The sequence below is a fragment of the Ranitomeya imitator genome, chromosome 4 (assembly GCF_032444005.1).
Source record: "Ranitomeya imitator isolate aRanImi1 chromosome 4, aRanImi1.pri, whole genome shotgun sequence".
Classification (NCBI taxonomy): Eukaryota; Metazoa; Chordata; class Amphibia; order Anura; family Dendrobatidae; genus Ranitomeya; species Ranitomeya imitator.
Window position 1 is genome coordinate 386,280,473 of NC_091285.1, and position 16,426 is coordinate 386,296,898.

At 45.1% G+C, this 16,426-nt stretch overlaps 1 protein-coding gene across 6 annotated transcripts in view; it reads left to right on the forward strand.

The window, feature by feature from the left end:
* USP6NL (USP6 N-terminal like) overlaps nt 1-16,426 on the forward strand; it is a 249,289-nt gene that overhangs the window by 45,667 nt on the left and 187,196 nt on the right. For 2 of the 6 annotated variants that reach the window (XM_069765230.1, XM_069765231.1), the window contains exon 1: nt 6,117-6,195. The exons of 3 other annotated variants lie outside the window; for them this stretch is intronic. In XM_069765230.1, coding sequence (XP_069621331.1) covers nt 6,123-6,195 — 73 coding nt within the window. In that variant the 5' untranslated portion in view covers nt 6,117-6,122. Of the gene's footprint in view, nt 1-5,800; nt 6,004-6,116; nt 6,196-16,426 lie in introns of those variants that run through there. One more of the 6 variants, XM_069765233.1, reaches the window with a different exon arrangement.

Sequence of the window (16,426 nt, forward strand, 5' to 3'; positions counted from 1 at the left end):
TTTCCACCACTCGCACCAACCTTCGAACACCTCTCTTGTCAATTTTTCTCTTTCCCCACATCCAGAGTGATTCTAGATGATTCCCTGCTTGTCATGCTGCTTAATAAAATTGCACACTGTTGAAACTGGGATATCAAGGTTTTTGGAGATGACTTTATACCCTTTGGAAGTCTTGTTTACTAATAGCGGTTATTGGTACTTCTGGCAGTGTGGACAGGTGCCAAGTCCTGCTAGAGAATTACATTTCACCGGCAGATGACATGGTCCCCAAACCATCAATTATTGTGGAAACTTCACACTAGATCTCAAGCCGCTTGGATTGAATTGTGTTAATCTCCACTCTTCCTCCTGACTCTGGGACCTTGATTTCCAAATCAAATGCAAAATTTACTTTCATCTGAAAACAGATTGCCTTGCGCAGGCATGTACTACGGAGGACATAGAATGAACTTCAATCCAATATTGCGGCCAGCATGCAGCCAGCGGGTAAGGAAAGGGTGAATCAAACACCCGAAAACTCTGCCCATATGACCGAAAACCGGTCCCGCCAAATTCAGGTGACAGGTTCCCTTTAAGTTAGTCAGTCGTTTAGTTTCCATGTTATCCTTCTAGTGGGATTTGTAACTTAGGCACGGCTAAGCTGGACACAACCACTCAGTCCATTTGATCCTTCTATTCTGGTGTCATAGCATGGACTGCAAAGTATTTAAACTGTTAAACATCTACATTTCAGTTTATCCTCCAAGTTGGAGGTCCAATATGGGCATGGCTGTGCTAAGCTGATTAAAACCACCAGAAGTCCTGTTAAGGCTCATGGTTTTAGTCACAAAATGGCCTTGTGGTCGCTAAGTGATTAAACTTTCAATGCCCCAATCTACCCTCCTGGTATGAAGTGGTAAGATGAACTTGATGGTGCCAAGACGAGCGGTACTATACTGGTCTGCCCCCCTAATGGAGGTGCGAGTTGGACTTGCCGGTATGGGGCTGATAAATCTATATCTCTTTCTGACTGAATCGCTTCCTCATGAGCAGAAAAAAGTAATGTATCAGAGGTGATGGTTATCACTTGGATTTCCTAGTCTCTTTGCTTGAAAACTAATCTATTTAGCATTTAACTGTTTTAAACTAAACTTCATGGTTGGATTGCATTGTAAGCATTTATGTGACAGAATTTATCCTATTCGCTATAACGGCACCAATTCAATCATCTCTAAATGAAAATTGTCTCTTCAGAGAGGAAGAGGACTAGGACTCTAGTGCCACCTATTGGAAGTAGCAATCCTAACAGTCAATGTCGACCCTTTAGCGAGCCTTGTCACATGACCTAGGATAAAATTCCTCTCTGAAGAGACAATTTGCATATTTCTCAGAGGAACATTGCGACATGAAAGTCTCCTCATCTCGGCATTCATGACTAGGGTTGAGCGAAACGGATCGTTCATTTTCAAAAGTCGCCGACTTTTGGCAAAGTCGGGTTTCATGAAACCCGACCCGATCCCTGCGTGGGGTCGGCCATGCAGTACGCGACTTTCGCGCCAAAGTCGCGTTTCGTATGACGCGCTTGGCGCCATTTTTTTCAGCCAATGAAGGGGCGTGGGCAGAGTGATGACATAGGTCTTAGGGGCGTGGACGCCTATCGCCATGTTGTCGCTTGTGCGCTGTAGCGATTTGCACTGTGTAACACCAGCTTTTCAGTTCAGGGACGGACGGACGGAGGGACGGAAGGAGGGAGGGAGAGAGAGAGAGAGAGAGAGAGAGAGAGAGAGAGAGAGAGAGAGAGAGAGACGGGTTTCGCGAAACCCGGCTCGACCCTAAAAAAGTCAAGGTCGCTCAACCCTATTCATGACATGTCACTCTCAAGGAGAAATGATACCTCCTGGATGCTGATCATCCCTAAATGAATGTTAGATTGTGGCTCTTCTTTACATTGATTAGCGCAGATCTTTTTTTTTTTTTTTTTTTTTTTTGTGTGCCTGTTCTAGTTGTATCAATTCTTAAAACTTGGTTAGGACGTGGTAACCAGAAATTCTCTAAGATGGAAATCTCTATCTACAGTTGGTTTTGTCTTAAATATATTTTTTAGGAGGACTTACTGTTACATCCTCAGGGGCACACCAAAACAAAATATTGTTAAAGTCAGATTGTAATCAAGTACTATATAATTTCTTCTGTTTCTGGGATGCTTAACCTACTCTTGATACCATAGTTGGGTAGATATTTTAAATCAGTAGGTGGTCATTGACACTAAAAGGGTTTCTTTCCAGATCTTGGTCTGGGGAGGGGGCACTTACTTGGAAGATATCAACAATATTGGGTGTAAGATCTTACAGAGGTGATCGTCTGTCAGGTGCGGTCATGGGTGAAAGGTAGAATGATAATTAGTTGCCTGTGATTTGATTTTCCTGATACCCGTGACAGCGCCCCTATTTGTTTCCCTCAGTCTGGCTTATGGTTGGTGGTGGTCCTTCTCTTCTCACAATGAAGAATGGGCTTGAGTGAATGTATAAATAATAAGATTAATTATACTGTAATTTGGGGGACTCCTACGTGTCTTCTTGGAAACCACTAAAGGAGGAAGTGGGAGTTGCTTTTTTATTTTGTGCTCTTGGGTTCCTGACCAGTGATAGGGACGGTTCCCATTCTCGCAGGTACTGTCATGGGTTTCAGAAAGATCAAATTACCGGTAAGTAGTTGTTTTTTTTTTTTTTTTTGGCCAGACCCAGAAAAATTGTACAAGTTGTCAGTCTGTGCTACAATATGCTAAGAAAACACTTCCACGTGGTGTGTGGTGTGCGTCATAGGCATAAAGCTCTGCACGCAATTGTCGCCCATTTCAGTTTGGGGTCATGTAGCGGAAATCTGCGATGGAATAGAGTACAAGGACAATTAATGTGATTTGACAAAACCATGTTCACATACAGGGGAACATAAGAACAGCATGGATTTTTGTACTTGGAATGTGAGGCCTATCTGTTCTGCGTTTTACACTCCTTGCCGTGTAAGCTCTCTTCTTGCTTACTGTTGTAACATGTGCACAGCGTGTGCGATCTATAATGCATCGAACAGGTTTTCTGTGTAGACACTGGGATGATGGTATTGATTAGCTGGTGGAGCTGGAACTTTCAGCAACGCTCCTCCTGCTGGTTTAGGACTCGATTAATGGGAAGCACAGAAGACTTTGAAGCCTTAAAGTCTTTTGCAAATCAGAAAAACAATCTTTGAAAATAGATTAGTCCATGAGTTTGTCACTGAAGAGATGTATTTACCACCTCACTGGAGGCAGAAAGGACACTACATTGGCTTTCATCATAAGAATGAAGCCCTTTGGATACATTTAAAGCACAATTTTTTTTTTTAACGACCGAATAGCTATCAGTAACTTAGGCTTTGTGTAGTAAAATATTTAGCGGTGGCTGTCTTCCACTGTTTTGTGTTCAGGTCTTTCTCCGTCATCTTGTGACCACAGATCTGGCTGGCCGGAAGTCGCTGCTAAGTCGTGATCTTCATTTCTATAAGCCTATGAGCGCTTCTTTCTGAGTGTCATAGACTTGCATTAAGAAGTGACACTGGTCATAACTCCGGTCACGTGGTGTAAAAGAGGAATGGAGCGATGGCTGCAACAGCAGAAGACTGTGATCTGGAGGTATTTTACTACGCACAGTAAATGTATATGTATTTTCCAGTTGTAAAATGCAAAAAAAAGTTGTACTTTAACCCCTTTCCAACCTTAGACGTATAGTTACGTCTAAGGTTGCCTCCCCTTGTTTGGTGTGGGCTCCGGCAATGAGCCCACAACCTTTCCAGCACATGTTGGCTAATTTTATTACGTGATATGTGCCCCTAACAACCGTGAGTGGAATCGTGATCCATCCACGGCTGCTAACAAGTTAAATGCCGCTGTCGCTCTTGAGTGGCATTTAACATGCTCGCGCCAGAAGTGCATCACTAATCCTGCCCATTGACGCTTGTGTCACATGACTGCGGGTAACCGATGGGTTGGCATGTCAACCCAGGGTCTGCAGGAGACCCCCTGTGATTGTCATTGCTGGATAGCTATGAACGCTGCCCAGTGGTTGGCACTCATAACAAATGAGTGTTTGGGTGTAGCACAAGCGATCCGATGATCGTCCCATTCAAAATAAAACAATAAAAAAAACACATATTTGGTATGGCCGCTTTCAGAATCGCCCAGTCTATCAATACATAAAAAGAATTAATCCAATCCGTAAATGATGTAACGAGAAAAAAAATCAAACCGCCAAAATTGCATTTTTTTGGTTGCCACAACATTGCATTTAAATGCAATAACGGGTGATCAATAGATCGTATCTCCTCCAAAGTGGTATCAATAAAAACGGCAGCTCTGCACACGAAAAATAAGCCCTCACCCAGCCCCAAGTCCCGGCAGTGAGCCCGCATTAAAGCTGAGACGTGTCAACTGTTTTGTACAGCTGCTATTAACTAGTTAAATGCCACTGTCAAACGCTGACAGCGGCATTTAACAAGTGCTTCCTGCCATCAAGTCAGAAATGCTTGCACTGGTGACCCCCCGTCATGTGATCGGTGTCATCGGTGCGTTTGCATAAAAGCCAGAGATCTTTTGAACACCTCTATGGTTGTTGATGCTAGATTGCTATGCTCACAGCAGTGCTGTAATTCTACTACATAGGAGCGATCTGAGCATCGCTCCTATGTAGCAGAGCCGATCAGGCTATGCCAGCTTCTAGCCTCCCATGGAGGCTATTAAAGCATGGCAAAAGTAAAGAAAAAATGTTTTATATTTTTTTTTTTTTTTACTATTTTCATATTTTTTAAAAGTTCAAATCGCCCCCATTTCGCCCCATTCAAAATAAAACAATAAACAAAAATCAAACCTACACATCTTTGGTATCGCCGCTTTCAGAATAGCCTGATCTATCAATGGAAAAAAAAAAAAATAACCTTATCACTAAACGGAGTAGCGAGAAAAAAAATTTAAATTGCCTGAATTACGTTTTTTTTGGTCACCACGACATTGCAGTAAAATGCAATAACAGGTGATAAAAATGTTTCTGCACCAAAATGGTATCATTAAAAACAGTAGCTCGGCGTGCAAAAAATGAGCCCTCACCCAACCCGAGATCGCAAAAAATGAGACGCTACGTGTCTCTAAAAAATTGCACAATTTTGTTTTGTTTTTTTTCTTTACAAAATTTAGACATGTTTGGTGTCTATGAACTCGTAGTGACCTGGAGAATCACAATGGCAGGTCAGTTTTAGCATTTAGTGAACCTAGCAAAAAAAGCCAAAAAACAAGTGTGGGATTGCACTTTTTTTTTTTTTTTTTTTTTGTGCAATTTCACCACACTTGGATTTTTTTCCCCGTTTTCTGGTACACGACATGGTAAAACCAATGGTGTCGTTCAAAAGTACAACTCGCCCAGCAAAAAAATAAGCCCTCGCCTGGCCATACTGACTGAGAAATAAAAAAAACTTATGGCTCTGGGAAGGAGGGGAGCGAAAAACGAAAACGCGAAACCGAAAAAAATGTCATCGAGTTAAAGGGTTAAAGTTGGAAACTCCAAGCTTATTAAGAACGGCACCTGTCTCTGGCTTTCATCTGTAGACAACATAAAGGTTGCGCCTTTTCAGAAAACCTAAGGAAATGCCTCCTGATCTGACTTGGTGTGTAATGTATGGCTGCAGGGCTGTGTGATGCAGATAGCACGGCATGAGATTCCACATCGAAGCTTCTTGGCATCGTCTCATTGTGTAAAAGTTTCCCGGTGTTTGCGCTTTGCCATCTTCTTATTGTTGTCGTGCTCTTCTTCTCTCTATGAACATTACAAGAGGTGATTATTGACGCTGCTATACACTCCTAGACTTTGAGGGCTGGATATGCTTTACTTGACGGTAATGAACGTAGCCGCATTGCCTGATCCATCCATGCTCCGTGCATCTGCTGCGAGTCCTGAAGGCTGCCTTAAAGCCTGCCAAGGCATCTGGGGAAGCATCTACGAGAAGGTATGATCTTCCTTTTTCTGCATTGCTGGAGTTCATAGGCGAGGAACACAATGAGCTCTAGCGATGAAACCTGTTGGCTTTATGTATGAGCAGCTGGCGTCTTGTCTCGCTAACTAGCAATGATTCAAGTCTTGCAGATTGTGAAAGAACTGGTCTCCCCATCGAGACGCAGAGCCGCCACAGCAAAGAAAGGTAGGCGCTTTGGAAAGTGTGGTCCCCAGCCTTTTTCTCACCAGACACTCAGCCTTTGAGATGTTCACATAAGCAGTGGTCAGTGATGGGGATACTTCTTTTTTTTTTTTCTCTTTCTCCCATGTTAACCCTTTTGTACTGCTTTCTTCTACAGCATAAAGGGCTATGGTGACATTCCGTCAGAGGCCAAGCTGTAACATGCTTACTGCCCTGATGTATCTGTCTGTAGGATTTGTTACTGACTTTATCAACTTATGCGAGCGTTCAGCATACAGATGTCAGGTCTGGTGCCGCTCGGCTTAGCTGCATTCGGATATATGTTAGCAGGTATCTGAAAATGCCCTGTATGAAATTTAGGAAATCATTAACATTCAGAGAGAATGAATGTCGAAAGTGGCGAGATAATTAGGTCAGGCGTAATGCATAATAAATGGCCTTAATAATGTTTTTTTCCCATTATGTAAACGCTTTCAAATTAGCATATTTTTCTTCTAAGAATCAGAATTGAGATGTTTGCCTAATGGGTTATCGGGAAAAAGAAATGCTACAGCGTGTGGTGTTTGTGTAGCTATAATGTGTGCACACACTTCATATCATGGTGCATGTATGATATATGATACACTGTAGCCACACAATCTGAACAGCTCCTGGACAATACAGCACTCCTGCAGCAATGTGGGCACTGCTGTTCCTGCAGGTGACATGACCCTGGCTGCAGCACTGGGGGTATTATCTGGGGGGGCCTTGCTTGTTGGCCAGTAGTGGACAAAATCTTTTGAAAAGGTTTCCAGTTTTTAATTTTTTACAGCCAAAAGTCAAATGTGCTTGGACTCTGGCACCCATCTTCTGATGCCAGTGGAGCAGAGCTCTGCCTGTGGATGTTAACCTGTTAAATGCTGCTGTCAATCTCCGACAGCAGCATGTACAGCGCACAGCCTAGGGGGTGTGCTGTCCTAATAACCCATCGGTTTCCCCATGATGGAATAGTGGAGTACCGATCGACTGCCATAATAGGTTTGCCGACGACCCCCCGTGCCTATCATGATGGTACTCGAGGGAAAGCCAACCTGTGGCTGGTATTCCTAGTATACTGTGATTTATCCTATGTACAGTTATACTCCTTAAACTCCTAAAATGACAAAATGCAGTAAAAGGTTTTAAAAATGTGAAAAAAGGCCACAGCATTTTCCCCTTCCCAATAAAAATATAGCAATAAAAAGAAAAATGTGTGGCATCGCTATGTCCGTTAAAGGGAAGCTGTCTGCCCCCCCCCCCCCTTACCCAGGCGTTTTTGACTAAAAGAGCCATCTTGTGCAGCACTAACGTTGCATTCTGTCAAGGTGACTCTTTTAGTTGGGGTCCCTGCCAACGCTGAACTATTCATTTTTATAATTTGCCCCTCATACCTGTAATATGTCTCCGGGCGCCGCCTCCACTTCTTTCATTAACGTCCCCGGCACCTGCGCTGTAATTTTTTTTTTTTTGGGGGGCATGTGCAGTTTGCGCTGCCCTTTGACTCCCATCACATGATGGGAACTTACAGCGCAGGCATCGGGGACGTTAATGAAGGAAGTGGAAGCAATGTGCGGCGGGCTTGAGTGATGGCTGGGTGGCATTTATGTCCGGGGGGGAAAAGACATGCCCCCCGGACAAATTACAGGTATGAGGGGCAAATTATAAAAACGAATAGTTCAGCTTTGGCAGGGACCCCAACTAAAAGAGCCACCTTGACAGAATGCAGCATTAGTGCTGCACATGGTTACTCTTTTACTTAAAAACGCCTGGGAAGGGGGGGGTATGGGGTGACAGGTTCCCTTTAAAATCTGATCTGTTAAACTCTAGAATTAACTTGATTGGTAAATGCTCTAATGAGGAAAAACATCATAACGTCAATTGCGTTTTTTCCGACGCCGTGATAGCTTGAATTAATGCAATAAGACTTTTTTTATCTACCCTAAAAATTGGTATCAATAAAAATGTCAGCTCATTTAGCAAAAAGCAATCCCTCACAAATGATTTCGATAAATAGCGACACGAGTGCATTTTTTTTTTAACTTTGCAAATTTCCAAATTTTTTTTTTTACTGCGTTAAAAGAAAAAAAAATAGCATGTTTATCACTGACGTGAAGAATTTTGCCAAGTCATTTTACCACTAACGCTAAAAACAGTGATTCTAGTAGCCCTGATGTTGGCCTGCAGGGTTAGTGATTTACAGGCCCTATCTGTTAATCATCCTTTTTATTCAGGTATTAGATGATCGAGTGATTTTGAGGCCAGATCCAGCTAATGTCACCAAAGTGGCCTCGCTGATTCATAGGAGTCAGGAGGTAGTTCTTCCCTCCTTCTGTAGAAAACCAAAGACTGCAGAAGAACACAGACTTCACATACTAGACGTCAGGAGGGCCTTGATGCAGTACTTTAGATAAAACTAAACAATGGAGGAAGGATGAGGCCTTATTTGTGTCATTCCAGGGAATCGGGAAGGAGTGTGTTATTACAAGGGAGACCGTAGCTAGATAGATAAGGGACACCATTAGCTTAGCTTATACCTCTAGTGATTAGCCGGTTCCTGGAAACCTGGAAGCCCATTCCACTAGGGCCATGGCGACCTCCTGGGCTGAAAGAGTGATGGTGTCGATCGACAAGATATGTAAGGCAGCTACATGGTCCTCCCCTTCCACCTTCTATAGACACTATCGCCTCAAACTGTCCTCCTCTTATGACCTGTCCTTTGGGAGGAAGGTATTGCAATCGGTAATCCCTCCCTAGGGTTCTCTTGATCTTTTTAAATCTCTCACATGGTGCTGTCATGGGAGAAGGGAAAACATCTTACTTACCGGTAACAGGATTTTACAGACCCCATGACAGCACCCTTATATTCCCTCCCCCACTTGTGGTGTGCACTTTTAAGGGTGTTAACAAAAATGTATTTGGTGATGGTTATGTTACTAACTGGAGGTCCTCTCGTGCTCTGAAACCAAACTGATGTGGAGGAGAGGCAATGCCTTTCTATTCAGTAGGTTCCCTGTCCTGGTGGGTGGATACTCTCTCTCAGGTGGTGCTGTCATGGGCTCTGTAAAATCCGGTTACCGGTAAATACGGTAACTAAGATGTTTTTTTTTTTTTCCACCTTCTAGCACTTCTACCTGAGTTTTTAATTGACACCACACGTTTTTAGCAACTCTTCCCACAAAAAAGCCCCCATATGTCTGACTGTAAAATATAAAATATTGACTTCTGGAGATGAGGAATAAATGGAGGCACAAGCATAAGAAAAAAAAAATTACCCAGTCAGGAAGGAAATATACCCTTAAGCTGCCAAATTTTTCACATACTGTATATACTCAAGTATACGCCGACCCGATTATAAGCTGAGGCATCTAATGTTGCCACGGAAAACTGGGTAAGCTTATTGACACAAGTATAAGCTGGGTATGCATTGTCCTCTCATCACTGTCCTGCTATGTGTGGCTCCCCTGTTCTCCTCCTATGCATGGCTCGGCGTCCTCCCCGTCCTCTCCCTTCTATGCATGGCTCGGTGTCCTCCCCGTCCTCCGCCTTCTATGCATGGCTCGGCGTCCTCCCCTTCTGTGCATGGCTCGGCGTCCTCCCTGTCCTTCCCCTTCTATGCAAGGCTCGGCGTCCTCCCCCTTGTGTGCATGGCTCGGCGTCCTCCCCCTTCTATGCATGGCTCGGCGTCCTCCCTGTCCTTCCCCTTCTATGCAAGGCTCGGCGTCCTTCCCCTTCTATGCAAGGCTCGGCGTCCTTCCCCTTCTGTGCATGGCTCGGCGTCCTCCCCCTTCTGTGCATGGCTCGGCGTCCTCCCCCTTCTGTGCATGGCTCGGCGTCCTCCCCCTTCTGTGCATGGCTCGGCGTCCTCCCCCTTCTGTGCATGGCTCGGCGTCCTCCCCCTTCTGTGCATGGCTCGGCGTCCTCCTCCTTCTGTGCATGGCTCGGCGTCCTCCCCCTTCTGTGCATGGCTCGGCGTCCTCCCCCTTCTGTGCATGGCTCGGCGTCCTCCCCCTTCTGTGCATGGCTCGGCGTCCTCCCCTTCTGTGCATGGCTCGGCGTCCTCCCCCTTCTGTGCATGGCTCGGCGTCCTCCCCCTTCTGTGCATGGCTCGGGGTCCTCCCTCTTCTATGCATGGCTCGGCGTCCTACCCTGTCATACTCGCCCTCATCACGCGGTCACTGCATGTCCCTGCATCTCCATTGTCCGGCGCGGGCAGCTCTCCTCTCCTCAGCGGTCACGTGATACTGCTCATTAAGGTAATGAATATGCTCTCCAGGCATATAGGAGTGGAGACGCGTACATATTCATTACCTTAATGAGCAGTATCACGTGACCACTGAGGAGAGCCCAGCCCTCGCCGGACCAGAGAGATGCAAGGACGTGCAGGACCGCGCGAGGAGGGTAAATATGATGTCACAGCCGCCAGCTTTCTGGGACCGTGACTAGTGTATGAAAAATTAGCTGAAAATCTTGGCTTATACACGAGTACTGTATATATGGTATATATTTTTAGGTCTGCGTGTCGCACCTTCAGTGTGATTTGTTTTTCTTATATTGAAGAAAATAACCCCCCCCCCAATAGATTTTCAAGCTTCTTCAATAAACCAGTAAGTGAAAAGCAGATGGCAAAGTGTTTGTCACTGACCCATTCATGTGAACAGGCGAGTTCTGTCCACGCGACAGGCTAGAATATGACATGTGAATGTGTCAGTGGAAAAACCTGACGGCATGCAAACAGCGAGCCCAGAGGTAATCCCTCCAGCTATGGGTGCTGTGATTAGATTTCATGTACTGTGAATCCAGATGCGACAAATTGTGTGAAATACATACCATATTTAACAGCAGAACATTACATATTACAGATCAAAGTAGAATTACCTATATGCTTTTGGAAACAAAAAAGTCTTATACATTTCCTTGAATAGTTATACTGGGGTTCACATGCAAGGCCACGTTCACGCGTTCAGTATTTGGTCAGTATGTTACATCAGTATTTGTAAGCTAAATCTAGGGGTGGAACAATCTGAGGAAAAGTATAATAGAAACACGTCACCACTTCTGAATTTATCACCTATTCCTGGTTTTGGCTTACAAATACTGATGTAAAATACTGACCAAATACTGAATGTGTGACTGTGGCTTTACAGCCATGATGGTTTATACAAATTAAGACAAAAGAAACCTGCAACTGTAACTGGAGAACTTGTGCAGTCCAAATGGAAAGGTCCAATGCTTCACCACTTGTTGCCACTTTATCTTTCCTAGCACGTCGTTATGTCCTCCCACAATACCTCAGTACTACACTGCTCAAAAAATAAAGGGAACACTAAAATCCCATATCCTAGATATCACTGAATGAAATATTCCAGTTGTAAATCTTTATTCATTACATAGTCAAATGTTGAGAACAATAAAACCTGAGAATGATCAACGTAAATCACAACTAGTATCCTACAGAGGTCTGGAGTTGGAATGATGCTCAAAATCAAAGTGGAAAATGAAGTTACAGGCTGATCCAACTTCAGTGGAAATGCCTCAAGACAAGGAAATGATTCTCAGTAGTGTGTGTGGACTCCACGTGCCTGTATAATCTCCCTACAACGTCTGGGCATGCTCCTGATGAGGCGACGGATGGTCTCCTGAGGGATCTCCTCAACTAAAGCATCCGCCAACTCTTGGACAGTCTGTGGTGCAACGTGACGTTGGTGGATGGTGCGAGACATGATGTCCCAGATGTGTTCAATTGGATTCAGGTCTGGGGAACAGGTGGGCCAGTCCATAGCTTCAATGCCTTCATCTTGCAGGAACTGCTGACACACTCCAACCACATGAGGTCTGGAATTGTCCTGCATTAGGAGGAACCCAGGGCCAACCGCACCAGCATATGGTCTCACAAGGGGGCTGAGGATCTCATCTCCGTACCTAATGGCAGTCAGGCTACCTCTTGCGAGCACATGGAGGGCTGTGCGGCCTTCCAAAGAAATGCCACCTCACACCATTACTGACCCACTGCCAAACCGGTCATGCTGAAGGATGTTGCAGGCAGCAGATCGATCTCCAGACTGTCACGACTGTCACATGTGCTCAGTGTGAACCTGCTTTTATCTGTGAAGAGCACAGAGTGCCAGTGGCGAATTTGCCAATCCTGGTGTTCTGTGGCAAGTGTCAAACGTCCTGCATGGTGTTGGGCTGTGAGCACAACCCCCATCTGTGGACGTCGGGCACTCAGACCATCCTCATGGAGTTGGTTTCTAACAGTTTGTGCAGACACATGCACATTTGTGGCCTGCTGGAGGTCATTTTGCAGGGCTCTGGCAGTGCTCCTCCTGTTGGAGGTAGCGGTCCTGCTGCTGGGTTGTTGCCCTCCTACGACACCCTCCATGTCTCCTGGTGTACTGGCTTGTATCCTGGTAGCGCCCCTGGACACTGCGCTGACAGACACAGCAAACCTTCTTGCCACAGGTCCCATTAATGTGCCATCCTGGATGAGCTGCACTACCTGAGCCACTTGTGTGGGTTGTAGAGTCCATGTCATGCTACCACGAGTGTGAAAGCACAACCAACATTCAAAAGTGACCAAAATATCAGCCAGAAAGCATTGGTACTGAGATGTGGTCTGTGGTCCCCACCTGCAGAACCACTCCTCTTATTGAGTGTGTCTTGATAATTGTCAATTTCCATCTGTTGTCTATTCCATTTGCCCAACAGCATGTGAAATTGATTGTCAAACAGTGTTGCTTCCTAAAAAGCTAGTCACACTAAACGACTTACCAACGATCATGACCAGCGATACGACCTGGCCGTGATCGTTGGTAAGTCGTTGTGTGGTCGCTGGGGAGCTGTCACACAAACAGCTCTCTCCAGCGACCAACAATCAGGGGAACGACTTCGGCATTGTTGAAACTGTCTTCAACGATGCCAAAGTCTGCCTGCAGCACCGGGTAACCAGGGTAAACATCGGGTTACTAAGTGCAGGGCTGCGCTTAATAACCCGATATTTACCCTGGTTACCATTGTTAAAGTAAAAAAAAACAAAAAACAAAAAACACTACATACTCACATTCTGATGTCTGTCTCGTCCCCCGCCGGTGTCCACAGGGTCTGCGTCACCGCTGTGCTCTGCTTTACGGCCGGCGCTGACAGTCAGTGCAGGGAAGCTCTCGGCTGGAGCGCGTGCATTAGCAGCGCTCCTGCCGAAAGCAGTTTTAACCCTGTGGACGCCGGGGGACGTGACAGACATCAGAATGTGAGTACGTACTGTTTTTTTTTTTTTTTTTTTAACTTTTACAATGGTAACCAGGGTAAATATCTGGTTACTAAGCGCGGCCCTGCGCTTAGTAACCCGATATTTACCCTGGTTACAAGTGAACACATCGCTGGATCGGCGTCACACATGCCGATCCAGCGATGACGGCGGGCGATCAGCGACCAAAAAATGGTCCTGATCATTCCCCAACGACCAACGATCTCCCAGCAGGGGCCTTATCGTTGGTCGCTGTCACACATAACGAGATCGTTAGCGGGATCATTACTACGTCACCAAAAGCGTGACGTTGCAACGATATCGTTAACGATATCGTTATGTGTGACTCCAGCTTAAGTGGACAGTTAGATTTCTCAGAGGTTTGGTTTTACTTGGAGTTATATTATGTTTGTGTTCCCTTATTTGTTTTGAGCAGTGTATCTTGGGAGCATTTTCAGAAGCGCTGCAGAGAAAAGACATGTGAGATGGGAAAAATAACATTAGTAACATCTGTGCTGGTTCCTGTATCCCTTGTGACCCTAGGCTGCACCTCGCCTTTTTTGTGGGTAACTGCATCAGTCCTGTTTTGCTAATTGGACATTTGGTTCCGCTAAATCAGGGAACTGTAGGGTTGTTTTGGTTTTAATTACTCCTTTCTGAGAGCCTTGTATGGAGGAGGGGTGGCTGTTATTTCAAAAGGTGGTCCGGCACCCAACATGTACTTTCAAAATATATATCCTTACACCCTAGCTATGTTTGTAATTTGCTTTATGACACCATGCCCTAGAGTTTTCCCTATCTAGTTAATCCTTAAATGTGGTGTTTTTTTTTTTTTTTTTAAACTGTACTTTGTTACATTTTGGTTGAGATGAGTGGTGTCGTAGGTGACTGGGGCTGCACACTCTCCCCACAATGTCCTTGGCCCTCCTGGAACAGGATATCACAGGGGGCAGCACTGCAGTTACTCACTGGTTTCTTGCCTTCCTCTGAAAACGTGATGGATTTTGTGGGAGAGTTGACTCCTGCACACTCTTGCATTCTACTTTTACCTGTGAACGATGTCACCAGGAGACCAACATAAAAGCAGTGAGTGACACCATCCCCGCCCCACAGTTTCTAGCCCTGTCCTCACACTCAGAGGGTGGTGATGGGAGCAGTGACTGACACCTATGCTGGTGTCACTGACTGACTATCTCTATCCTCGAGGTGTTCTTTCTCCAAAGCTACTGCTGCGTGGAGAGATGGAAGCACAGTGCCAGTGCTGCACTTGCCACTCCCACAGCGTGAATCACTCAAGATCTAGATGTCTTCAAAGGAGGCAGAGACGCAAGAAACTAGTGCGTAATTGCAGTGCTGCCCCCTGTGTCATCCTGTTCCAGGAGGGGTGATGGATACTGCGTGGAGTAAGTTCAGCCTGAACATTACAGAGGCTAAAGTAAAAACACAAAACACATTTAGGCATTAGCTAGATAAGGAAAAGTGTAAGGTATTGTGCCAGTAAAGCAAATTGCAAAAGTGCTAATAGTGTAAGGATAGATGGTTAGAAACATTTAAACGCTTAACATACAACACTGCCCTTCACCTCTCCAAACAAACCTATTTCAACACCCTCATCACCTCACTATCCAAAAACCCAAAACGTCTCTTTGACACTTTTCATTATCTACTCAATGCAAGAGTCCAGGCCGCAACTACGGATCTCCGCGCTGACGATCTGGACAATTATTTCAAAGAAAAATTGATCATATCCGACAAAAAATTATCTCCCAATCTCTTCATACCATGCACTGCCCTCTCTCCCCCACTGCATCTAGCTCACTCTCTGACTTTGAACCAGTCACAGAAGAAAAAGTAATCAGGCTCCTTGCATCTTCTCGCCCAACTACTTGCACCAGTGACCACATTCTGTCACATCTCCTCCAGTCCCTTTCCCCTGCTATCACCACTCATCTAAAAAAAATATTAAACCTTTCTCTCTCTTCTGGTATCTTTCCCTCATTTAAGAATGCCATCATACATCCATTACTTAAAAAACCATCCCTCGATCAAAACTGTGCTGCTAACTATAGACCTGTCTCTAATCTTCCCTTCATCTCTAAACTCCTGGAACGCCTGGTCCACTCACGTCTTATCCGCTATCTCTCAGATAACTCTCTTCTCGATCCTCTACAATCTGGTTTCCGCTCTTCACATTCCACCGAAACTTTCCTTACTCAAGTCTCTAATGATTTACTAACCGCTAAATCTAACGGTCACTGCTCCATGCTAATTCTCTTGTATCTCTCTGCAGCATTCGACACTGTGGATCATCAGCTCCTCCTCACCATACTCCGCTCCATCGGCCTCAAGGACACAGTTCTCTCCTGGTTCTCCTCCTATCTCTCTGATCGCTCCTTCACTGTATATTTTGCTGGTTCCTCCTCCTCTCACCTTCCCCTTACTGTTGGGATTCCTCAAGGATCGGTTCTACGCCCCCTCCTCTTCTCTTTGTATACCGCCCCTATTGGTCAAACAATCAGTAGGTTTGGTTTCCAGTACCATCTCTATGCTGATGACACCCAATTATACACTTCTTCTCTTGATATCACTCCTGCCTTTTTAGAGAACACCAGTAATTGTCTTACCACGGTCTCTAACATCATGTCCTCCCTCTATCTGAAACTGAACTTGTTTCCTCCCTCTACTAATGTACCTATGCCCGACATTGCCATTTCCATGTGTGGTTCCACCATTACTCCCCAGCAACATGCCCGCTGTTTTGGGGTCATACTTGATTCCGAGTTTTCATTCATCCCCCACATCCGATCACTGGCTCGCTCTTGTTATCTGCACCTCAAAAACATTTCTAGAATTCGACCCTTTCTTACTTTCGACTCTGCAAAATCTCACTGTTGCTCTTATTCATTCTCGTCTGGACTATTGTAACTCTCTACTAATCGGCCTCCCTCTTACCAAACTCTCCCCTCTCCAATCTGT